This window comes from Neolamprologus multifasciatus, chromosome 22 (genome assembly GCF_963576455.1).
Source record: "Neolamprologus multifasciatus chromosome 22, fNeoMul1.2, whole genome shotgun sequence".
Lineage (NCBI taxonomy): Eukaryota > Metazoa > Chordata > Actinopteri > Cichliformes > Cichlidae > Neolamprologus > Neolamprologus multifasciatus.
In genome coordinates, this window is record NC_140459.1 from 27,158,607 (window position 1) to 27,184,984 (window position 26,378).

The 26,378-nt window shown below is 38.5% G+C and overlaps 2 protein-coding genes across 6 annotated transcripts in view; both read left to right on the plus strand.

Moving 5' to 3' along the window:
* Positions 1-639: 639 nt before the first annotated feature.
* On the plus strand, positions 640-6,436 carry sh3bgrl3 (SH3 domain binding glutamate-rich protein like 3). Its single transcript, XM_085148894.1, has 3 exons — positions 640-795; positions 2,863-3,030; positions 4,065-6,436. Exons 1-3 carry the CDS (start codon positions 751-753, stop codon positions 4,128-4,130), a joined length of 279 nt encoding a protein of 92 aa, XP_085005020.1. The 5' UTR covers positions 640-750; the 3' UTR covers positions 4,131-6,436.
* A 1,152-nt stretch (positions 6,437-7,588) lies between these two features.
* trappc9 (trafficking protein particle complex subunit 9) overlaps positions 7,589-26,378 on the plus strand; it is a 241,430-nt gene continuing 222,640 nt past the window's right edge. The window contains exons 1-10 of one of the 5 annotated variants that reach the window (XM_085148878.1): positions 7,589-7,702; positions 9,121-9,228; positions 9,851-10,442; positions 10,640-10,670; positions 14,707-14,852; positions 15,022-15,147; positions 17,849-17,875; positions 18,942-19,063; positions 22,497-22,622; positions 25,038-25,254. In XM_085148878.1, coding sequence (XP_085005004.1) covers positions 9,863-10,442; positions 10,640-10,670; positions 14,707-14,852; positions 15,022-15,147; positions 17,849-17,875; positions 18,942-19,063; positions 22,497-22,622; positions 25,038-25,254 — 1,375 coding nt within the window. In that variant the 5' untranslated portion in view covers positions 7,589-7,702; positions 9,121-9,228; positions 9,851-9,862. Of the gene's footprint in view, positions 7,703-9,120; positions 9,229-9,850; positions 10,444-10,639; positions 10,671-14,706; positions 14,853-15,021; positions 15,148-17,848; positions 17,876-18,941; positions 19,064-22,496; positions 22,623-25,037; positions 25,255-26,378 lie in introns of all 5 variants that reach the window. The other 4 variants (XM_085148879.1, XM_085148881.1, XM_085148880.1 and 1 more) reach the window with 4 other exon arrangements.

Consider the following 26,378-nt stretch of genomic DNA (forward strand, 5'->3'; position numbering starts at 1 on the left):
CGGGGTCTTAAGAGGACAAAATTAATAAAGTGAGATGAAGAAGGGGAAAGGGTACAAGAAGGAAGTGTGTAAGACTGAGTGAAAGAAGGTAGCAGCTTAGAGTGAATTAAATATATAACCCTATATGTAGGGCTGACAGGAGTTGATGCCTCACGCCACACTGAAACATGAATAAAGTCATGTGCTGTCTCTTTAAACTATGCACAGCGGACCACAGGATAGAGGAGGAGTAGAATCAAGTCTGCCCAAGTATAACAAACCATTTCCTGTCTAAGTTCTCAACATTAAACATGTCAAAAAAAGCTGCCAGTGATCTATGAAGCAAATAATAATGTAACTAATAACAGTGTTTAGAAATATAATTAATCACTCATTAACCTACCTAACCATTTTTTCTCAGTCAAACAAGGGCCGTTGATGCCTTCAGACTGCTTTTTCTCTGATCAAACATTCAAAACCTTCATAATAATTGCTACTAGTTCTGTTTCTGTTACTATTGTATGTCATGTCGCTGTTTCAAGAATGCTGCAATTTGTGATTTCAGAGTCCACATATACAACCTGTCTTAAATGTGTTTCCCACTTTTTAAGTTACATATGACTTTATGTTTTACTTGAAGTCGAAATGTCTTTTACTTTGAAAAGCGGACCTCGCCGGACGTCCTTCCAGGTTTAACAGCTACCTTGATACCAGCGGGAGAAAGCTACTTGCAAGCAGATACACAAAGAGAGAGTGGAAGGATCTGCAGCTATGGGAATCAAACTGTACTACACCACTGTTACTGCCTCGAGGACGGTGAGTCAAGCAGCCATAATTGACAACATGTACTGTTATATTTATGCTTTTAGCTCCGGTGGCAGCAGCTAACAGTCCAACAGACACACCCAGCACCCTATCAGTAGTAAGCTTCCTCCTGACTAACAGTGCAGCGGGCCTATGCCTAACTCACTGCCCCTTTATTGCATTATTGAAACGTCAGAGTTATTAGTGTGAAAGCTCGATAATCATTAAAGTTATCATTGGGAATTAAATTTAAACTTAAACGACCCGTAAAGACAAAGCAGGTTGCCTTATTCCACCTAGCTTCCCTTGCCTTAGTTGGAGAAAGGTGTTTTTATGAAGCAGCTTAGCTAGCAGGTTTTTGCGTATAATTCTCCTTAAAGCGCTTACTTATTCTAATCAGTGAAATTCTCATAGTGTTATTGTGGTGCATGAGGGGTGGTTCATAGTAGCGAACACAAGTATCCGTTTCCTGTACAGAGAGAAGCGCACCAAACTACATTTAAAAATCTGGCAGCTGCTTGTTCTCGCTAATTTAAACCATAACGCTAAGGCCTAATATAAACAGAGTGTATCTAATACGTCAGCATGAATCTGATTTACTAAACGGCACATGTTTCGAAGGAATTTGGATTTTTATAAGCGGCACACCCAATCCTCTATCTTCTTGTTCCAGTTATTCTAGATCGACAGTTAGCCCGTAGGGAATCTTTAATAAAATACAAATGTTCTTTAAATTAGAGCTAGCTGGTATTTCACATGTATGCCGAAGTAACTAGTAGAAAGTCTAACGTTAATGCATCAAACCACTTTATGTTGTCATGTGTGTATTTGCTGTATGGTCAGTGCAGCAAATTCTTGGATTTTGTAATAGAGTTTGGTTCATAATTTTCCACAGAATATATAAAGAAGGACTAAATGGAACAAGGTGATGTCCAGACTATCTGCAGAAGTGTACAAACTGACATTGTACAACCTTTTTTTTTTTTTAAACAATCCTTTTGCAGGACTTTTTTTTTTTTTTAAGTTAGCTTGTACAGTGGAGTGGGACAAACATCTGGTATCTATTAGCTGTGAGGAAATGCACAGTGAAAAGGTTGTAACAGGCGTTCATTTTTAACTCTTGCATGTGCAGCATTGCTTCTAGCTACCTTTGTGGTGGCTGCGGTGTTCTACACCCGTCACTGTAGCATTTTTTTAACCTAACTTATTAAAAAAAAAAAAAAAGATGATGCAACATTGTAGTTATTTAATGCTTGTCTATGTTTTACTTTTGCTTTTTTATATTAAGACTAATGCAATTCCTCAAAACATCTTATTATAATTTAACTGCAATGGCATAAGTGTACAAAACATTTCTAGAATCACCTCAGTAGCTCAGACCTACATTATTATGTCAGTGTTTCCAGTCAGCTGCAGCACACATGAAACTTCTCATAATTCAGAGATGCTTCCTAAAATTTTATGGAACAAATACGAGCAATTCCCCCCTTTTTTTTTTTTTTAGTTTAAGGAAATGAGACTGGGCTGTCTGTGTGTTGCCAGTTAGTGCTGTTTTTAGGTGTGGTCACATCCCCCACGCGCACACACACACACTTCCTGAGTCACCCACAAGATAGCAGACTGTCTACTACATCTATTAATCATCACATTTGTGTAACATATGCAACATAAAGCTGCAGCTTTTTACTGGCAGAGCATCAAAAAAATTTCTATTACAGTGTTGTTCCTTTTTTTTTTTTTTTAAGAAGAAAAAAGTGTCTTGTTTTTTTCCCTTTAGGGAAAATAGCATTACCAGGTGTATCTGAACAGTCCTTCAGAGAAGTTCAGCCTTCATCTGCCTCTTGTTTTATCACACACTGACTAAAACACTTATCAGCTTCACAGCTATCATGATTTTGCTCTGCTAAGCTCTTGGAAATGTAGTCAGTGAACAGCAGATTGGAAACTGGTGTCGCATGTCACCGTCTGCAAATTAAACACAGATAAATGAGTTGTCTGCCTCCTGTTAATTGTATTTGGGTTGATTAAGATCCTAAAACCCTTGTTTTGGCCTTTTTGGGGGGCTTTTTTTAATGCTAGGTGAAGTCTCAACAGGCAGAAGTGATACGAATCCTTGAAAGCAAAAGCATCCAGTACGAGCTCATCGACATCTCTGTGGGCGGGGAGCTCCGTGATGAAATGAGAAGCAAAGTGGGGGACCCGACGGCAGTCCCTCCCCAGCTTTTCAACGAACACCAGTACTGTGGGGTAAGGAAAACACACACACAGCCCTGTAAGCTGCCTGTAACAACTGAACATGTGTGAACACTTTTCAAAGTAAAGTCCACCTGCAGGATGATTTAATCATGTGGTTGTTAAATGCATGTGTCCCTCAAATTTTCAGTATATCAGTAATCAATATATCATTAAATGGTTAACGCATGTGTCAGTTGTTAGTTAGCCGTCGCTGTCAAATTGCTAAATGCCTTCAAGGAGGTTTGTTGAAGAGCAATTTTTGGGTTTTATTTTATTTTTCTCTCTTGAAAATTTGATATCAAAATTCCACAGTCACTGCTTCTCTACTAAGTTGTGCCAGTATTAAACTGGTTAATCATTATACGCCAAGGATATGTGTGTGCAAAACTGAATTAGCATAAAAAGATGCCTGCGTTGGTGCTGCAGCAGATGTGGTTTCAAAATCTCTGTATTTCTATTTGAGATTTTTCTTGGTTACATTCAGAATCTGATGTTGCCTCTGTGCTAACAGCAGCTCCCACTCTCTGCAAAAGGACCTGCAAACTCAGTCACCTTTAATGGCCACGGGGAAGTTTGATTTTCAAAACTTCAGCAGAAAGCCCTCTTCAATTCTCAACATAACGTAAATGGATCCAACAATAACTAAAGAGGATAAAAAGGAACACGGTGGAGACCATACAAGAACTTAATAACACGTAATAAACGATGCATTTAAAATATAAAAACTTTTGAATATATTTCAACAAATAGTCTTGTGTTCTAACGTTCATTGTCATCCTCACAAATATCACATCAGGATGCAGGCATACAGACACACGCTCACATATTCTCACCAATAACGCAACGCTGAACTCACTGAAACAGTTGTTTTCCTTAACGGAGGTCAAGTTGTACAAAGTGAACAATACATTTACACGAGGCTCATGTGCTCTGCTTTTGATTTATCAGAGTGATGCGTTACTTCCAGCAGTTGTGGGATTGTGCTGCTGCTGGTTTGTTGTTTTGTGTACTTATTAACACTGTTGGCATTTTCTTCCTCTCGACAGAACTATGAAATGTTTTCTGAGGCAGTGGAAGCGGATACAGTGGAACAGTTTCTGAAACTGGCGTGAGGATGACGGAGTACCTTAACCCCATTTCCCCACCCGCCCTGTGTCCTATCAGAGTCCTGTTGTCCAGTCTCTCTGTCTCTCTCTTTCTCACTCTGCACCACTAGCAGTGACCACCCACTTTCAATGCCATAATGAAAAATGCCAAATATCATGAATACTACTAATCAGCAAAGACACATTCCCTGTAATGCACCAAATCACTCTTACTCTCTTTTTATGTCCTTTTTTTCTCTCCATTTGATTCCTCTCAGATCTTATTTTATCCATCTGACAGGCTAGTGTTAGTGCTCCTGGTCCATTAGGAATCAATGGGCTGTCTGAATATGCGGTAATTAGGTCGACTAATCTTGGCTGTGGCCAACTGATCGCCGGAGATTAAACTAATCCACTGGATGACAACATTTAACCCAGAATCTTCCTGATGTGGCAGGCAGACCAAGCACACCATCATCCATCAGTCTTAAGTACTTTTTGGCATCTTATTCTGTAGCCTTCAGGTTCCCATGTTGCACATTACAGCACACTGTTTGCACTTCATGTGGATGCAAATATACAGCTAAGTAGCAAGGACTGTGAAGTCCCTCGATCCAATTAATTCAGAATTAGATCAGCTAAAAGACAGATTTTAGGTGAAGCTGGTTTTTGAGAATTTTGGTCCATTGGTCTCCTTATGTAGGATGGGAGCTGACCTACTTAAAGGAATGGTTCCACCAGAAATCAAGTGTGTGTTCTTCACAATACTACAAATAAAAGCTAAAAATAATTAGCTTGTGTGCGGTGCGTTAAAGCTACCGTCAAGTTTTTCTGTACCCAAAAATACATCGTTCTGTAAGTCTAATGCAACGACTTATACAAAGACAACTATTGATAACATTTTAAATGGTCCATTGTTTACATACATGTTTGCTAGCTTGTAGGCTTGTTTTTTGTCTGTCTGCACATGGCACTCTACTGCCACTAATGTCTGTTGGCAGGATTGTGTATGACAGTGTCCATCAGCACAGTGTAAACCAAAGGCAGTAGAATTGGTGGACATAGCTGCTGTGGTTTGTGAAAGTCTCTTATGAAGCCTCGAGATGAGTGAGCTCATGGCTTTACTGCAGTATTATTCCACAGAATTACATTTTACTTCCCTAAACCAAGAAAAATAAAACACTGTGGGACGCAACCTGCACGCTGAATCAAAAAAGCAATGTCTTTGGATTCTGGGCAAAAAACAATTTAAAAAAAAAAAGGTTGATATCTTAACTGAACACCAAAGTATTACATATATATTTGTAATTTATCTCCAATGGGCCAAACTTACTAAAAACTGGTTTACGCCTTAAAAAAAAGTCAGTGGTCATACATTTCAATAAGCAGCTGCTTATGTTTTGCATCCAATAGAGTGGGATGAACAGATTTCTTTATGTTGCATTTGGTGCCAATTTATATCTGTAATACATTTTAGCTGGTGGATGCTCACTGCAGTGTTAGCACTTACCTGCCATCTTCTACATTTCCTGTGTTCCTGTTGAACTTGAAAGCTTCATTTCTGGCACTGAGGGCTGCTCTGTGTTCATCAACACGGGGCAGAAAGATGCAAAAGAAATTGGAAGAGAGTTAAAAAAACAAACAAACAAAAGATCTGAGTGATCTGGCTTTCAACCGCGTATCTTCTCATTCCACCGTCTATTTCATCATACAGTTTCATCTGAATAACCTGGCATGAAGATGCAGTAATGTGACTATGCACTGAAACCCTGCCTCATTCTGAACACAGATGTAAAGGTGCAAGCAGACATGTTTGTACCGACCTGAATTAGTCTTACCAGCCTTAGGGAACACTCACCACATGGGAAAAATGAAGGCTTCACTTATCGTGCTTTTTATGCATTCATGTTATTACGCTAATTATCATTAGTTTACTTATATTGATCATTCCATTTCTTTTTTCCCCCCTGTTTAACTGAGAACAGCCCAGTTTCCCTGTCTCACTCATAGCACCCGTCAGTCCCCCTCGCTGTCATACTCGTATTGTTACGGTTTGGGATCACCAATGATGACGGCCTTCACACACAATGTTTGTGCACTGTTTTGTAAGTTGATGGTTGTGGATGTTTGCCTGTTATTGATGTATAATCACTATGAATCATGGTTCAGACATTCCACATCTCTCGCTGAGCTCCTGCTTTGCTTTTGGACCAATTCCCCTTGGCCAAAAAAAAGAAGAAAATAGGGAATAAAATGCTGTTGTCTTCCAAGAAGATTGTGAAAAGTGATTTATGGGTTTAAAAAAATAAATGAATAAAATGGAGTTGAATCTACCTGTCTGGACTATTCTTATACACATCCCTATACATATTATCCATTTGAGTGGAAGAAGGTCATTTTAATTTGCAGATAAGTGCTTTATTAATTTTTAGGCATCTTCATGCATGATACTCTTAGTTTCTTATTCTCAGTTTAAATGCATAACCAGCTGCATTTGGGTAATTCTCGAAGAAATGGACAACACATAAGAAAGGTGAAGAGTGAGAGCTAAGACAGAAGGTTTACAAGACTGACCTGCTATGATTTATGGTTTGGAGATAGTGGCACTAATAGAAAGGAGGGGAGGTGGCAGATGTTAAGATTTCCATTGGGAGACACAGGATGAGAAATTAGTTTATTAAAGGGACAGTTTAGGTAGAGGAATTTGGAGAGAACCTAAGAGGAGTAAAGCTAAAATGCTTTGGACATGTGCAGAAGAAGGTAGAAGGATGTAGCTGGCAGGAGGGAAAGAAAGGAAGACAGCAAAGAAGATCTATGTACAGATAGGGTGAGACTAGAGGCAATTCCTAAAGGGAGGAGAAGAGGAAGAAGGAGAAATTGGTAACATTAAAATTCACATTGAAGTTTGTATGTAGTATGATGTCGCTTGAGTGGAATGGCTCATTTGCCAAAAGGCCAAAGAACTGAGTGAAGACTTAGGAGGACCAGGAAACCTATGACAGTTCACGCTGATAATAAAATGGACTGGGTTAAAAACGCCACTGCCAGGAAGGAAGTCGTTTCTATTTTCTAAGGCGGCTGTGATCTTTTAACATCTATCAGATAATGATCAGGATTTTTTATGAGTTTGTTGTGGCCAGTGCCATCCTCTATGCTGTTGCATGCTGGGGCAGCAGGTTGAGGGTCGCGGAAGCCAACAGACTCAATAAACTGGTCCACAAGGTCACATGGTAAAGTGCTAGCATGACATGAACATTATCCATATGGGCATTGGGAATGGTTTTTAATAATAAAAATTCAGAGTATAATTTCTTCATATCTTCATTGCGGCGCACATTTCTGTATTGTTCAACTTCTCAAAATCTGAAACTTGAAAACTAGTTAGTTCATTGTAAACTATCACGTTACAGTAAGCTAGCAAAAGTGGCAAAAGATCTACTGTATAAAAATAACTATTGAATGAACTGATGTTCGTATTTCCTTACAACAGCTAGAGAGTTTATTTTGAAAATCGACACCGGAAGTTTCGCTGTTAATTTGTTGCCGCTAAGTACTGAGCCAAAGAAGGAAGCTCAAACATTTGACAGGTAGCTGCTAAGGTAACGTGAATATTCGTTATTTGAAATGTATTAATGGCACTTCTGTAAAAGAAAATTAATTTGACTAAGCTTATATGCGCATTACTCAGTGCTGTTTTTGTATGACCGTTGTAAGCAACACATTCATAGATTAGCTAGCTAAGCTAAGCTAGCTGAAAGCAGTGTGTTGACAGAATGTAGTTGAACGGGAGCCATAAACTTATAGAGACATATTAGCTTATGAAAAGCTCATTAAACCGGGACTTCTGTTTTATCTGATATCTTGTTTTCCCCTCTCTTTTTCTGCTAATTGTGTCAGCTGACACATGTTAGCTCCAACTCCTTGGTGTTTGTTTCTATCACAGGTGTTAGCAGGTGTTAATATTGCTTTTCGGCAGAAGTGCATCCTTATTGTCATCGTTTCGTGATCTGGATGAGTCGCTTTACACAGCAGAGACACTAAGCAGGACTTTATCATTTAAACTCAGCAGATTTGTGTTGTTCTCCTAACCCTTGATAAAACGGCTTTCATGAGAAACTTATTTAAAACCTGTTTACGATCTATATGAGACTATCTATTAATAAACTGCATAGATTTGTGTTACAGTTTAATTAATAAAAGACATCCTTTAGTTTGTCACTTTAACCTCCTAAGACCCGAACTCTTCCACAGCATGCATTTTTAATTTCTCTTTGATATTTGGGCTGATTGGGACCCGATGAATGTAAAAACAAAGAATTACCAGATTTATATATATATATATTTTTTTACCTGATTTTTGTTTCTAAGAAAATTGAGAGCCACATATGAGGATATTCGTTTAAAATTTCGATAGAACAGAAGCAGTATAATGAGAGCACAATTGAGTATTTTGGTCTAAATAACCCAAAATGTTTTGTCCACATATGTGGACGCCAGGTCCTAGGAGGTTAAGAGGCATGGCTGTCTATTTTTGTTGTAACTAGATATTTTTACTGTCAGAAATCCAATTACAAAAACAAAACAAAACACCACACACTTTTCTTCAACTGCAGATATATACGTATAGGTACATAGTTTGTTGGACAAGAACACATTTTTGGAAGTTGCTGTCAAACTATGGCCTTCCTAAGTCTAAGTGCTTGTTGTAAACTCTCTCTGTTTCCATTCATGAAAACAGATACCCACTCCAGATCGTTCTTGACTTGTTTAGATCATCTGAATTTGTTTTTCTTAACCATGGAAATATTTATGTCATCATCTGCAATATAGACAATTGGCTATTTTATTTATATAGCAAATTTCATTATACATAAACTCAATTTGGTCACAAAGAAGATAAAATAAACAAATGGTACTATACACAGACACACACATACACAGCTATTGAATGCAAGTCTTTGGGAACAGAACAGTTTTGAGTATTTTAAAATATTTGCACACATGTAATTGATCTCAGGTCAGCAGGCAGCTTGTCCCAAAGAAGAGGACCACAGTAACTGGAGGCTACAACAACTGAGAGCTTTGTGGACTTCTGGACTTCACAAGTTTATGAAGGATTTTAAAGGTAATTCTATATTGAACTTAAAGCCAATGAATCCTTTAGTTGTCTTTTAGTGTCTTTTAGACTTTTAGTGTTGCTTTGCTGGCTTAGCAACACTGGTTTCTTTTTTATTTTTAAGAACTGCTGTGCCAGTTTGTGGTACAAAAAACCTTTTGCTGTATCTTGATAGTTTTATTTTATTATTTCAGCATGAAGGACAACTGTGAAACACACTCCATTTTACTTGTTCTTCCAAACTTTGTGTCACACCTTGAATAAAACACACCTTGTTTCTTGTTGCTGTGTGTGGAGCAACCCTGTCCATGTCTCTCTCAATCTCTCTTTTTTCTTCTTAACATAAAAAACTTTCAGCAGCAGCTTCTCTCTTCATCACAAGCTGTTTTGTGGCATCTTGGCTCTCTTCTTTCCCTCATCTTCTTTAAAGATGATTAGCGACAAACCCCCTCCCCTCTTTTTTGCTAGCATTTCCCAAATTGCTGTTCAGTATTGTAATATTGGAAATGTGCATTTTTAGTGATAGAAGCAGTTAATGTTTCAGTTTGAAGCATTAACTGGTCATTGTTGCCACTGTAAATTGAATTAAGATCATCTCTTTTAAATGCTTTTGTTTTTCGGTCTCATGCAGTCATATGTAAAGATGAGCGTCCCAGACTACATGCAGTGTGCTGAGGACCACCAGACAGTACTTGTGGTGGTCCAGCCGGTTGGCATCGTTCCCGAGGATCAGTTCTTCAAGATCTACAAGCGCATTGCTAGCGTGAGCCAGGTGAACATCAGGGACTCCCAGCGCATCCTCATTCGCTACCGCCACCACTACCTGCCTGAAAACAACGAGTGGGGTGATTTCCAGACACACCGCAAAGTTGTGGGCCTCATCTCCATCACGACATGTGCCACGCCCAAGGAGTGGCCCCAGACGGCCGAGCGCTTCCACGGCCAGAAGGAAGTGTACAGCTCCACGCTGTATGACTCGCGGTTACTGGTATTTGGGCTGAGTGGGGAAATTACCGAGCAGCAGCGCACAGACGTGGCCTTCTATCCCAGCTTTGAAGAGTGCTCTGATGTGGAGAAGAGAGTGGAGGACTTTGTGGAGTCCATATATATTGTCCTGGAGTCCAAGCGGCTTGACCGTGCCACAGATAAATCCGGTGACAAGATCCCCCTGCTCTGCGTGCCCTTTGAGAAGAAGGACTTTGTGGGTTTAGACACGGACAGCAGGTGAGTTGTTCTGTCATCGCAGTCACATTATTTTGCAGGTCGGTGGTGTTGTCTGTGTCAGGTTGCTTCTAACATGTCAGCCTCACCTGGTCACAAATTCTCCTGTCAAAAATCTGTCTTTTGATTTTTGCTGTGTTCATGTTTGTTTGTTTACCTTGCTTTATTTGTCTTTCTTCTTCTTTTTTTCTTTCATACTGTCCTGTGAGTTTATTATTGGGTGCAAAAAGGTGAGACATTAGACTCATTAGTTGATCCACATCTATCCCATCAGCTTTAGCTTTGCCCAAAAGAACACTGCTGCTGTTCATTTGATGATGACTCCAAACCAAACTCATCACTCCTGCTCATTGTTCAGTCTATGAACCAACTGGGTGGAAATGGCTTAGTTGACATTATTGGCTTTGAATAACTGAATAATCAAAATTAAAGTAAGAGCACTTTGAATAAATAGTCTTTAATTGCAAGATAGTGGGGAAAAAAATGAATCCTGAATGTACAGAAGTACTAATTAGCAGCACAACATTTTTGTTAATTTCACCAGTTACACACATTAATTCTACTTTCACAGTTGATTTTAAGAGAAGTTAAATAACCATGTTTCTACGTATTTTCCCATTTACAAGAAATCCTAATTACTCCCATTATACCTGTCCTCCTGGCTCTGTGTGTAAACAAAATGAAGGACATTTTCCATTCTTTTCTTCTAATGAGTTACTGTTATTGATGACAGACTACCTAATTCAAAGTATGACTTTAGTGCCAAGCAGCAGCAGCGTTGCAGTGCAAGAGGTGTGACACATGAGAAGTCAAATTTAAGCACAAAAGTAACTTAGGTGGTGTTTTTCCTAGGAAATGTTAAAAGTAGAACCATAGATGGTATAAAAAGTGTACATAGCTGTTGTGACATCTCCAGGTGGTTTGCGATCTGTTATTTTGAAGCCTCCAGGTGAGCATGTCCACCAATTCCATCTTGGTTTAAAAAAACTTGAATATTACTAGAAAAGCTGTTTACTTTTTTCCAAAAATCCTTTTTTTTGTTTTTGGCTGGAATCAGGGTACTTCACTGATAATGAATTACACCACTTAGTGTACAGGCAGAACTGTAGACAAGTTACAGCTCTTTGTTTAATGTGTTTAAGCCCGAAGTCTGGAGAGTAGCTAGTTCAAGTTCATTGATAATGTTGAAACACAGCCATAGGTTGATTTAATATGTTTTACAAATATAATGTCTTAAGCCCAAAATTTAAATATATCTAATGCAGTTCAGTTGCTCATACAAACTTCTGATGGTGGACACAGATGTTATTAAAACAATTTATTTGTCAGTGAGATCATTTTTTGTTTTTAGGCTTTGCAAAAAACATTCTTATTTAACAATCAGCCATCTTCATACTTGCAAATGGGATGGTCAAAGCATTAAAAACAAACATAGGGGTCAAACTATTGAAGTCTGAATTCATGGGTCATGGATTGCACTAGACTGCAAGTTTAACCAACAGGGTAACCACAGTGTTTATGTATCCATGAAATTCATAGATATAAAATCAATAATGAATGAAACTAAATGAGAAAAAAAAGTCTGTGTTGGCGTAATGAAACATAGACGAGACTTTATTTGCAAGACCTGTGTGGTTTGATCCTAATTACAGTGAAAATGGCAAAACCTTTTTAACAAAAGATCCAATTAAAACCTATTAAATTTAAGAGTATTAAAATTCATCATGGGAAACTTTATTTCAATTGTACTTTGACACATCCTTCAATTATGTTGCTGATTTTGGCCTCGTTAAAAGACTCTCAAAGTTACATTTACAATTCTTTCAAAGTGCACTGATTAATGCCCTTTTCTCTTAATTATGATGAAGTACAGAATTCTTTCTGGTGAAATGCTTGAAAATCTTTCAGAAATGGCAGAATGATACCTGCTGATCAAAACCAAGCGTGTAGTGTGTGTTGTATCAAAGTTTATACAATGTGCTTGTATTTATAGATGAATTGAATGATCACTCACCTTAAGATTGTTTCATTATTTGCTGCTGTATCTCTTTACATTGTGCAAAATTAATTAAAGCACTGGCTGCTATCAGCATCTTATGAGAGTCACTCGATGGAAATTGCTCAGCACAGTCTTAAAAACAGTATTTTCTCGTGATGCAAAAACAAATGAACTAATCCAGAATCATCCATGTTTACTGCTGTCAGCATAGCAGCAAACTGAAGGATATTTTACGTCAGAAGCTGGAGTGTCTCATCAGTTTCATGATGTTTAAAAACAAGTGATAAAGAGGTGTGTAAGAACAATCTACCATTACCATATCCTACATGATTAAATATATTGTTATTTTATATTATTTTAAAAAGTAATGGTAATATACAGTAGTATTAGTAAGTATAACTGATGATCAGATTTAGTTGATAAGCAAATACTTGAACATGTTTGGGACATGGCAAGCGTGTCACACTGAACCGATACTAAACTCAAATCTGCTTGTGATCCACAAATAGATTTACCTCTGCCTGTTCTCTTTCTCCCAGGATGTCTGTGCCACAAACTCCCTTTTATTGCTTCTGGGAGGGTATGTCAGACACAGCAAGGAGCTGAGAAAATAAACTAGAAACATGGAGGATTTTTTTTTCTTTTTCTTTTTTGGCAGTTTGGTAAAATATGTCAACATAACCCGACTGATGGGATTTTGGTGCATTTGCTTACTGAGATTTGGAATGTCTACATGTGTGTGAGTGAACTGCCTTCACAAAAGTGCAGTTTTTATTGCAATACCTCTTGTAGACACCTGAAACCTATGCCGTGCAAAGATAAAAAAAAGAAAGAACTTCATATTATAATGATTACAAAGGCGAAAACTAACAAAAACTAAACTAATATGAAACATTATCAATCCAAAAATCTAAACTGAAACAGGCAAACCCACCTTGCAAACTAACTGAATAGAAGGCAAAAACTCAAATTTAATATATAAATAAAAACAAATGCAAAACATTAAAAAGTCTATTTCTTTATTGATATTTAATGCTTGTACTTTTGGGGTTTTATAAATGCCTTTTTAGATAGTAAATACCAGGGTAGTAATTTTATGTTAATATTGTACAGTGTGTATGTGTGAAAACCATTAGCTGAATATTGGTTACGGCTGATATCAGCAGTATTGACCTGTGTCTCTGTATCTGCAAATACTATGATATTTATGACATTTTATCACTGATTTTTAACGATTGTTTACGTCATAAGTGATAATATATATTATAAACAAGATTTCTTTGTTTCCCAGGCTTAAAATCTGAAATAAATGGATACAAAATATAATGCAAAATATAAAAAAAATGTACCAAATAGTTATTTTAAAAAAAGGTGCTTTTAATACTGAAACATGAAGACACTGATGAAGGAGGAGCTGATAGTTTGGTCTCCTGAGCATTACATGTCATTGCTGCTGAAGTTCATCCCAGCTTTAAAGAGCATTTGGGAATAAGAAGGTGCTGTTTTGTGATCTGTCTGGCTGAATGGCACAGATCAGATCTCATCTCTTTATTCATGAGATCATGTGCTAGATTCCAGCCTGGCACAGCAGCTCCTAAGACACAAATCAGATGAAAGTTTCCATAACTGCAGATCTAGTTTGATATGTTTTTTTATTACTAAGCAGTCTAGTTTCCTACCAGAAATAATTATCAGAGAGAAAACTGTTCACAAGCAGCCTGCTGAGCATTTGTATGAATATTTAAACTGCCCAAATGTGTGACACAGTTCTCCCAGAATAGCTGTTCCTGTAGATTTCTATATCCCTGCTTCTAGATGACACTCCTAAGAGAATTCTGCCCATGAATTCACTTCACCTGCTGATCCCTCATATTGTTTTCATTCAACCTCCTGTTTTTCAGATGTCTCAAATGTCTTGCACAAGGCAGCTAAGTTCCCTGTGTGTCCTGGTAAAGTTGTTACCTCCTGTGTGTTCTTGTGCAAGGGTAAAGGCCAAGGGGTGGTAGGACAGCTCATACTCTGTCCTTGTCTTGTTGCTCTCCTTTGTTTATGCTCTCCCTCCTGATATATCCTCATTGTAGAAGACTCCCCACCCCCTGCTGACATAGGAAATTACAACAGCATAAGTCAGAGTTGTTTTTGTATTCAAACAAATCAATTGCCAAAAATCGAAACATTTATTCCAGATTGAATTGACACACTTGATCCACCCTGCTGTTGTCTGAAGAAGTTTTTTTTCCTTCCTCTTTCTACTCGTTTCCCCTCAGGCATTATAAGAAACGATGTCAGGGACGGATGAGGAAGCACGTTGGGGACTTGTGTCTCCAGGCAGGCATGCTGCAGGACGCGCTGGTCCACTACCACATGGCTGTGGAGCTGCTCAGGGGAGTTAATGACTTCCTCTGGCTAGGTGGTAAGTTTGGGAGGAAGCAGACTTAATACTACAGTTGTTGACCAGAGTAAATACTATATCCTTTGCTCGCCTTACAGGCAGATCTCAAAACTTTGAAGCAAATAATCATTAGTGCAAACTGATCTGAGTGTGTTGTGTGTGTTTGTTTTTTTGTTTTTTTTGTCTGCAGCTGCACTGGAGGGTTTATGTTCAGCCTCTGTCATATTCCACTACCCTGGAGGCACAGCGGGGAAGATGATGGGGCGCAAACAGAGTATCTCCCAGCCACTAGATGCAGGGAAACGCCACAGAGCAGGTGAGCACATCACTCTGTAACCGTGCTGTCAAGCAGTGGCCTTGATGACTGTTTTCTATGTGTGAGTTGTAACTGAGTGAGAATATCTCTACTGATCAGCAGCGCAAAGACACTGCTAAGCTTTGCTTGCTCAAGAAAGCTGCTTACTTTGTGTGTAGAGTACCTCCTCAAACCTCCAAAGCTTTTCTCACCTAACCCGATGACTGCTAATTTACAGTTAACATCATTTATTCTGCCGGCCCTGTTATTAACTTGCTTTTAACTTGCTCTAATTTTAACACAGCTTTGTGTATACCTTAAGTTAACTGAATCTGTAGACCGTGTGCTAAACACAAAGACTATTAAAACGCATTTGTCTGAATGAATCTGAGGATGTGTGGATTTAGGATTGGAATTTTTTTTTCTCCCCCTAACAATTAATTTTCAGATAGTTTTAAGTATTTATAAACTACATAAGGCTGTACAACAGCATTAAACGAATGATCAAATTAAAATAACTAAAAAAGGGAATTTCAGTGACAGTAAAAATGTAACAGCAAACAAATTAAAGCTAAATGTTCAGTAAAAAGAAATTCAGCTATGCACTAGGGCTGCACAGTTTTATTGAATTTGAATCTTGAACACGATTTTAGCTCTTAACAATTAAATAATTGAGTACTACTAAAAATGTATGCTCCGCAAACAGAACGTAAAGGAAAATGGAATCGGAGAGCTCCCTAAAGGAGCGTCTGAGTATTTGCCTGCCTGTTCCCTGCACTGTGCAGCTAGAAGTTTCCTGATTGTTGACTGGATGAGTAACACTGAATTAAAGACAAATGCACAAGAAAGTTCAAATATCTGGCACAGCAGAAGGCAAAGAGCTTGTCCTGCGAAGCAAAATATCATTTATTTGGCAATACTTTGTATTATTTAGTTCAAGTGATGTTAATCAAGAAGTATTTTAGTGTTTGTGCCACAACTAACTTACTCAAACACCTGAAAACACTTTACAAACTGCATGAAACTATTTCCAGAAACAGAGAGGGGTCTCATGTCGCTATGAGTTTTAGTCCCGTCCCTCTGAAAATATGTCTTTTAAATAAAAGGAATGTAATGCAATGTAAATGGCCTGTATTTGTATAGCGCTTCACTTAGTCCCAAGGACCCCAAAGTGCTTTACACATCCAGTCATCCACCCATTCACACACACATTCACACACTGGTGATGGCAAGCTACATTGTAGCCACAGCCACCCTGGGGCGCACTGACAGAGGCGAGGCTGCCGGACACTGGCGCCACCGGGCCCTCTGACCACCACCAGTAGGTGAAGTGTCTTGCCCAAGGACACAACGACCAAGACTGTCTGAGCCGGGGCTCAAACCGGCAACCTTCCGGTTACGAGGCGAACTCCCAACTCTTGAGCCACGATCGCCCGTAAGAATGAAAGTTGTACCCCGCGCTGATTTAATTTTGTGTTAAGTTTGGTGATTTATTTTTTATTTTATTTTTTTTGTATGTATGTATTAGGTTGATAAGGTGGAATACATTTATTATGACGCAAATAATTTCACACTACATTGGCGTTAATATGTTTTGTTTTTGGCAATAAAATGATTGATTAATCCTGAGAAATCATCAAAATATCAGTGTTGTAAGTAATCATGATTATCATTTTGAGCATAAGCGTGCGGCCCTGATATGTACAGTATGGGCCAGAATTATTCTAGGTTTTGTACTACTTAAATATTTTGTTTTCCGAATCTGTCAAAAGTAGAGTTCTTCTTTTCAGTTTTATTCAGATATATTTCTTCATTTTTTGAAGATGATCCGTTTGGGTTTATTAGTTTCATTAATAATATTAAGTTGAAGTTTGTTTTATTTTTATAGCACATTTCATTACAGCAGCAGTGTTGACCAAAGTTCTGTACAGAACTACAAAATAACTAGTACCAAATAACTTATAATATTAGCATCAAATAACTTTCACACTGTATTAAAAGCCAGTGAATACAGTTTGTTGTTAAACAAACAGTTTGTTTATTGTGATGAGGAGAATGAAATGAGATTTTGAGCAGGTGTTGCGATTCAAATGCAGCACTTTAAGAAGGCGGCATACTGCCTCCCTCCCTCAATTACTTTTGCACCAGTGCCTCCTCATGTTTGCAGATTTTACACATTTGGCCTAATTTCACAAAGAGTAAAATATACTATTTGTTTATTACTTAGTTAAGTTGTGTAAGTACACAACTTTTTTAGTACCATTGCACACGCTCTGTTTCGCACATGGTTTTAATGAAATTTAATCACCCTCCATATAGTTACAACCACTTTGTATTACATATTATAAGTACTACTATGCATAAAATGTAACATGTATGGCGCTCTTATGTAGTTTAATATAGAGTTAAAATCCTACTATAGTGTGTATAGCGGTGTAGTATATCAATGAGCCAGAGTGGCAGCAGCTGCAGCAGTGTAAATGTTTGGAAGCTTAACACAAAGCTTTATTCACCACACCTTATTGAGCTCAAAATTGTTTTTTCATCACTTAATAGCATGTTGATTGGCCGATGAATGAGCAGTGTCAATAATACAGCTACATGCTCAGAGTGTGTCATGGCAAACCAGCAGCAGCCATTTTTGCAAATTGTTGGGACTAACACTGCTAACATTGCTCCCTGCGTCATGGAGTGAATCTGCATTCTCTCTCTCTGTCTGTAGGGGCTCAGGAGGTTCTCATTGATCCAGGTATGGAATGTATAACCAACTTAGCTCTTCTGGACAACAATTTGCCTGCTTGCTTGTGATCACACGTGCCCTCGTTTGCATCTGTTTTTATATCACTCTTCATCCTTCACAGTCACCACCTTGATTTATATAGTTTGTTTCACAAATCACCTGATGTATTTCTCCCTCCTGTGACAGATGTTCTCCTCTGTTGGTTTGGTTTCACCATTTTTTTTTTTTCCTCACAGCCTCACTTTCAGTCACCAGATCTTTAAATGACCTCTCTCAGTTGCTTCCATTCCTTATTTATTGACCCATTAATAATACCAGCTTACATCTTACTCTTGATTACGAAAGAAAAATAATTGAACTCTATCAAAATGATTTAAAGCAATTGCTTACTAGAATATTTCTCTTTGAAGACTGTTGTTGCTCCAGCAGGGGGCAGTCAAACACCAGTCGTGCAGACTTCCTGCTTACTAAACGCTCACTGTTGCTGAATCTGTCACTATATTAGCAAATATATTCTATTATATTTTGTGTATATTTGTATCTTCACTAACTAAAACATTACACAGTGTGTTGCACTGTACAATCATTGTCCCTTCATGATGCAAATGTCATTTGGTCAGCATCACATCGTATACATTGTGACAGCATCACAGTCACACACACACAGGTCAGTGTGTATTCTAATCAGATTTGGCTTAGAGAGGCCCTCTGCACTTTCATTTAAAGACTAACAGGTAAGTTTACCTGTGGCTGTGTTTATATCTTATTGTTAATTTTACCCCTTCATGTTTTAGTTCTTTTAAATTGGAAAAATGGGATAAACACATTTGGTTCATCACCCTGTGGGTTTTCAACAATATTTCAATCCATTACTGTAACGTGGTCTGTGTTATGTAATATATTTGAAAGTATTTGTGTTGACGGGGTGTCCAGTACTCTTCCTTTAAAGAGTTTTCTCTTCTTCCTTTGTTCACTCTGTTTCTCCTTCCTTTCCTTTAGTAGCAGACCAGAGTGATGCACTGTCTTCTCTGTTTCTTTGCTGTACCAATCTTATGCTGTCCTGTTTTGACTGTAGGAGCCCTCACAACCAACGGCATTAGTGCGGACACCAGCACTGAGATTGGACGAGCAAAGAACTGCCTGAGTCCTGAGGACATTATCGAGAAGTACAAAGAGGCCATCTCCTACTATGGAAAGGTACTGCCCGAAGTGTACACGGCTGTTAAACCAGGTCCCAACCAGTGTGGTTGTTGTTGGGTTGGCTTGAGGATAATAGATTATTTTGCTTGATTTTTAGTTGGATCTTAAACATGAACTATTTTAAAATTGCTGTATAGATGATTACAGTAAAGCTTAATTGTCATTCAAAATTTCCCAATGAATTCCTTAACAATATATTCAAACACTAACGAGCAGGCTGTACATTTTCAATAAGAGTCTTCAGGGGACTAAACAAGGACAAGATGAGCTTCTTTCTAGCTGCTCCTTTTTTTGTAAGCAGTTGCCACAGCTGATGGATCTGCAAATTTTTGTTTGGCACTGATCTTTATGCTGGATGGTCTTATTGATGCAACCCTCACAGGAATTTGTGTCTCCTTCTGCTCTCAAACCAGAGCACAGAAGCCCTGTGACAGTGATTAGTCCCATGCAAATCAGCATTTCTGTGATATCTGCCTTTCTGTTGGATACTTCCGGAGGCTTCATGCAATTGATTCTGAAAGTTTGGAGAACATTTTGGGCCACATGTTGTTTCCCAGCATGGAGGACGATGAGATTGACAGCACACATGGCGGCTTTTAGTGAGGAACGTAGAGGAACAGTTAATATATGACAGCCTATATTTAGTAACATAAGGTCAGTGTCACGCAACCAGGCACTTTTCCATCAATAGCTGTCATTATGTCCAGCCATTGTCAGAACCTTTTTGGTACACAGACTTGCTCATCTCATGTAAATGATCTGCATGAATGCAGTCATGGGGGATCAGTAGGGCTTCAGAGGTGCAAACATAGCATGAAACTGATTCATATAAATAATCACTAATATTTAAATGTGTCTCTTAACATTTCGATTCAGTTGTCTCAATAAAGGCTTTGAAAGTTAATAATATCTTATTAAAAATTCTCTTGCTTGGTCTAGGCAGTAATGTTAGTCATAACATATTCTTGCATATGATGTAGGCTGAGATATTAAACATTTTATGTATAGTATATATAAAACGGCATAATATCTAACTCCAGCTCATATAATCCTGTGATTTTCCACTGTACTTTTACAGTACTGCTAAGAATGATGTAATATTAGATTGTTGATATGTGGTTTTAACGTCTTAAACTTGATGAACCCTACAGAAATGCCTACAGAATAGAGGAAAATTAGACTCCTAGCAGAGAGCCACAGATGCAGTAGGGAGGTCCTAAAGAGAAATTTTTAGCTATTGAAACAGCAAGAAAAAGTACTAATGGCAGCCTTGTTCTTTAGATCAAAACACCCTCTGCAGATTAAGAGCATTTATTCTCCTTTAATTGTACATGATAAGCAGCAAGTCCTGCCTGGGGCTGCACTTGTTCTCCAAAGGTGCTTTAGTTTATCTTTATTGAGGCTGTTCTTGATATTAGACTTGGTAAAAATGAGATGAGTGACCATCTAGAGGTCTGTGCTAAGAAGCAGCGTTGGACACTTGGCAAGATAACCTCATGTTTTATCCTGTGGTTTCACTGTATCAAACTACTTCGTCATGGTGCATTGTCATATAAGGATGAGTAAGGGGTCAGTGCATGCAAAACCACCACCTACTGCCTGATCACTTCTCTGGATCAACAGAAAACCTCTTTGGGCCTTGGCATGCAGATAATCTCCAAAAACTAAATATGTTTTTTTCTAACTAAAACTTTTGTCTCCCCTCTGTTTTTTTTTCTTGCTGACTGCAGACATTTCTAAAGTTATTTCTTTGTTCTAGAGTTATAAAGCAACGTAATCCTAAAACGGAGAGCACTAAAGCCTTGTGCATGTTGATTTTATATGAAATTTGCAAGTCAGCCTGCAACTGCTTTGAATTCTGTTGTTTATCTGTTGTGTACTCTCTCTCAGCCAGTTTTAATGCCATCAGGCCTGCAGTGGAAAGAATAGGGCAAAAACTCTCTTACGTGCTGAAAGAATACATCTAACAGCTCGCTCATTTAATTAGTTATTATAGCAGGAGCTCCCAGTGCTGTAATGATTGGTTATTTACACTGATAAGTCCATTAGATTATGTGGTCAGCATATTTTTGCCAGATTTCCCTCCTGGTTTTATAGTTACTAGTATTTACATTAACTGATGCAGTTAATACTACAGCTACATACAGCGCTTTCCTGACAGTGCTGCTTGGCTGTAGTAGCTGTCATGTTGATGGTGTATATTACGAGTTTAACCTCATATTTTTCCTTTCCTGTAGTTCTGTTATTGTTTGTGAAATGATCTGCTCTGTTGCCAGTAGACCAGTGCTTGTTTGTGATTGGTTACATGCTGCAAAACCTCAGTCTTAATTATGTGGTTAACCCTGGTTTAACTTACAGAGTTGATAAGCACCTTCTTGTGAATAGTGGTTTAGTGAAGGGTAATTGAAGCGAGATTAAAAAAAGATATGCTGAGTATCCCGATCTTGCTTCATAGTACAAGTCGCAGAGCTCCAGGTTAATGGGTTGTGTTTTTGACTTGAATGGGGAATCAGATTAGAGAAAATAAAGGGTATTTTTAAATACAGCCATTCAGTCTTTAGACTAATGCTCACACAAAACCTGGTAAGCAGAAATGTAAGTGTCGTAAGCTGTGTAGTAATATTTATTGATTTCAGCAGGGGGCAGTATTTTATTTTGTTTGAGTTGTTAAGGACTTGTGCATGCTGACAGTAGCTGTTTGTTATTATTGCTATACTGAAGCTTCATGGGGGCAAGCATGGGGGCATGTGTAGATAGTAGGACTAGAAGCTTATTAGTCAGCAATAACGCACTCCTGCACACAGAAAAGTTATTGTACAGGTTCCATTTATAGCACAATGTACTTGGACCCAGTACAAAGTCACTAAGAATACTATTAAAGTATCTTTAATGCTTAGGGGAAGCCGAATAGGCTCATTATGCTTCCAAACTATTCAGAAGCAATCCTGCTCTTTATCTTCATTATTATAATTGCCTCTTTGCACTGACCTTCTTTCAGCTGTTTTACCTGTAACTAGTTCATTCAGAATTAAATTACATCTCAACACAGAGCCATTCAGATATTAATTGAATTTTAATAAAGAGACAATGAGGGTGGAAGTGGAAGGAAGTTGAGGGACGGTGAGGTTTGAGAAGAGAAGAAAAGAGGGGAAAAAGGGGGCAAACCAGTAGCAACTGCTCAGCTTTTTCAGCAGAAACTGAGTAATGGTTGGGAATTCCTGAACGTAGAACAATAGGAGATCCGAGTTATCACACTGGTCCATCTTCCCACATCCGTGTTGACTGATGAATACGGTCATATGTTAATGAGAGAACATTCTCCCTGATTATGTGGTGGGTTGTAAAACTCAAGGCGACTCTGATCGACTGTTCATTATTCATTAACACCGAGCCTCCTCCTGCCCCTTACTCCTCCTCTTATCTTTCGCAGTATAAGAACGCAGGTGTCATCGAGCTGGAGGCCTGTGTGAAAGCAGTCAGGGTGCTGGCTATTCAGAAGAGGGCCAGAGAGGCTTCCGATTTCCTGCAGAATGCCGTTTACATCAACCTGGGACAGGTACGCCATCTGACCGGGAAATAAAAGCTTTCCCAGCCGCACGGGATGATTAATATGACCACTGGCTCTGTGGTGGACAGTTAAATCACAGGACCTTTAGCAAAAAGACACTCTAAAATGGGCTTTTTTGGTCTTCGCTCTTTATCATTAGATTAATACATTTATTTTTGTGTCTGAATTTTTTGCTCATACGACTTTGAGTCAGTGAAGTTCTTCCAGGACACCTTTGAGTACACTGATTCACACTTTTTTTGTTCTCCTGTTGTGTGAAAATGCTTAGGTTTTTCTGTTTGGTTTTTTTGGTTTTTTTTTTTTGCATTTTTCATTGAAATTTTCCTCCTGTGTCATTGTTATTATTGTTCAGTGTGATGAAATTGTTCTTAACAATTTTTATCTAGCGTCAAACTTCCAAAACCATTTAATGGAACAACTTTTTAAATGACGTGATTTTCTTTTCATTTGGTTGATGTTGGAAAGACATGTTAAAGTCACAGTGTGTAAAATCTCACCACTAGATGTCAGTAGATTGCAGTCAACTTCATCTAGTGTTCATATCCCTCCCATTTCTAGAGCACAATCCTAGCTACGGTGGCCTCTGTAGGACAATCACATTTTGGTCAGTCAGGAGGGATTAAAAATGTCAAAATTAGATGGTTCACATCTGTTATGAATTACAGCTGGCGTATTTGTGTATAGAGTTTGTGTATAGAAACATTTTTATTCACAAAAATCTCCAAAAGTGGATTCTGTTCATCGGACGTAGCGTTTTCTGGGAGAAACGTTTCGTCACTCATCCAAGTGACTTCTTCAGTCTCAGCTGACTGCAGGTTTCCCCAATCGTATAAACAGGTTGTTGATCAGTGGTCATGAGAATTTGTATAATTAAGATTAAGGAACTGACCTCCCAGCCCATTGTCCTTTCAGTGGGCTGGTTTCAGTCATTATGCAAATGTACTGTTTATAAGATTGGGGAAACCTGCAGTCAGCTGAGACTGAAGAAGTCACTTGGATGAGTGACAAAACGTTTCTCCCACAAAACGCTATGTCCAGATGAACAGAATCAACTTTTGGAGATTTACTTTCCTGGATGATTGAGAATGCATCAAGATATTCACAAAATGTTTTAACATGTTTAAAAAATCTCAACACTAAGCAGTAAATCGTGAATAAAAAACCTGATATCTGTATTTTAAATAATACATTTTTACCCCAAACTCACTTCAAAAACTGCAGCACAGTTCTTCCATAGTGAGTGTAGGCTGTCAGTCACCTATCAGTATGCTTGGTGTTCACGTCTATTTAATCTAGAGCAGGGTGTAAAACTGAAAGGAGTGATAGGAGTCGAGGAGTCAGTGAAGCTTACTTCTGTCTGGAAGTGATACTGAGGTGAGTTGTTGAGGATAACCTGAACTCTTCTGTGGTTAAGCACTGCTGTCTTTGCAGCTATTAGCTGGTGTTAGTAAACTTTCTTTGAAGTGGATCTAAAATTGCTTGACTTGGATGCTTGGCAAATAAACAATGTGATGAGTATAGTGAATGTGTTGATCATTTTTAGGACACTTGCACCGTAACGTTAGCTGTCAAAATGTTATCTTATAGCCAGCTGCTGCTGTTTAGTCGCTTGTTATCAGCTTTCTAGAGACAGAACGATTATATGAGTAGTTTCTTGACAATACGTAATTGTGACAATATCAGGAATAAATAGGGATCTTATATGCATGTCTTTGTGAGATAGATGACCTCAGATCAGGAGATGAGCTGACGAAAATATACGGGTAACAAATAGTGTAAAAGAGCTAATTATGAGCTTTAAATTAAGTAACTTATAAGACAACAGACACTTTGCCTGTTTATTAATAAATGAAACCATGACATCATTAATCTTAAAAAACATCTGTACAGCTGCAGGACTCTCTAGATCCAATACAAACATAGATCTAAGAGCAGTGTCATTGAGATAGTAAGTTCATGCTGTAAACAATTTGTAACCAAATTTAGTTGTCCAGGAATCTCTCCTTTTCCCCCCTTTTTTCCAATGAGCTGGGCAGACAGCATTTTCACTTTTAACTAAATCTCAGTGTTTTAATGTCAGGCAAAGTTGTCTTTTCATCATCTTTCATCAATGGGTTTGGAATATTAATGCTGCCCTCTTGGTACATTAGAAGACACTGATAAAAAGATGCCCCAACAGAAATCTGTGTTTGATCAATTATATATCTACCTGACCTGTGATTGGCTTACAAAGTGGCCGTGATGTCACAAGAACACTTTTAAACAAGGTGATCTCACCATAATTTACCTCCCTCGTGCCTCTGAATATCAAAGCATGCACATGTATTGATTGATAAGATGAGGTGATTTTAAAAAGTACATTTTCCAGTGCAGGAAGACATAATGGTGTTTCTCTCTTCACAGCTGTCGGAGGAAGAGAAGATTCAGCGCTACAGTATCCTGTCTGAGCTCTATGAATTGATTGGATTCCATCGAAAATCAGCTTTTTTCAAGCGTGTCGCTGCCATGCAGTGTGTAGCTCCCACCATCCCAGAGCCTGGCTGGAGGGCCTGCTACAAGCTGCTGTTGGAAACGTTACCTGGGTATAGCCTGTCACTCGATCCTAAAGACTTCAGCAAAGGTAGGCTTGGTCACACGGTGGCTGAATAATATGTGGGCATAACAATTCACATTGTTTGTTTCAAGAACAAACAAACAAAAACCTACGGGCCATTCTTGTCCAGTCTCCAAACACATCTCTAACTACTTACCTCATATTATGGATGCAGCTATTTTTAATTATTCATCTTGCTACTGAAAAAAAGAAAATGGTAAAAAATTTGCTGGGTGCCCTGCACTGATTTTGACATTGCGTCATGTGGCATGTGACACAGTAATTCCACAGCACCCCTCGATTGTAACCCGGAAGCTCATTTATTCACTCCCTGCAATAACGCATTTACTGTGGTGCTAAATTTAGTCCAGTTCTATTCTGTTTCATAAAAATATCAGTTTTACTGTGGAGGCTCTAAACATGCGGAGGGAGGACTCACTGAAGAGTTACATGATGGAGCCAGTGCTCTGACACTGTGCTCACAGCCATCCACCTTTGCCAATTATGCACTCATTCTGATAAACTCTTCCCCTCTCATTACAAATAAATTAACACTCCTAACGGCACTGTCATGACCACATCAGGTGCAAAATAAAACAGGCTTTTAACAGTGTTGATTTTAGCACAGTAGCAGTAAATTGATCGGCACAGATTTAAATCATGGTGGTGTGATTCATCTCCTCCCCAGTTTTGGACTCTTAATTCCTGTAAATAACATATGAAATAAGGCAAACTGCAAAAATACTTTTGTCCATGTCTTTCAATTGCAAGCTGACACTGCTTCTCTGTAGTAAATACAGATTTTTAACACCTAAAGAGGATTTTGAGTTGGTGTGCACTGTAAATCTTGCTCCTAGTGAGCGACAGGGTTCCACGTTTAATGCCTCCTGTACACTCTGTCCTGGCAGCACCCTCTCCTAAACCAGACAGAAGATCTCCAGGAGTGAGAAGTGTGTCTGAAGTGTTAGGTGCTCCATGGGAGGAAGGGTAACGGGGAGTTGATGTTTGTGAACGGCTATAGTTAGATTTAGGGTTTGTTTTTTGTTTTTTCTTTTTTAAGGGTTGCAAGGCTGAAGTGCTGATTTTATATCAGTGAAAAGGAGTAATTCTCTGTGAATCAGTCTTCTCAAACTCTGAATGCTGTGCCCTCT

Coding starts and splice junctions, on each gene's coding strand:
- sh3bgrl3 (XM_085148894.1), top strand. CDS start 751: ATGGGAATCAAACTGTACTACACCACTGTTACTGCCTCGAGGACG. Junction 796..2,862: donor CTGTTACTGCCTCGAGGACG/GTGAGTCAAGCA, acceptor TTTTAATGCTAG/GTGAAGTCTCAACAGGCAGA. Junction 3,031..4,064: donor ACGAACACCAGTACTGTGGG/GTAAGGAAAACA, acceptor TCCTCTCGACAG/AACTATGAAATGTTTTCTGA.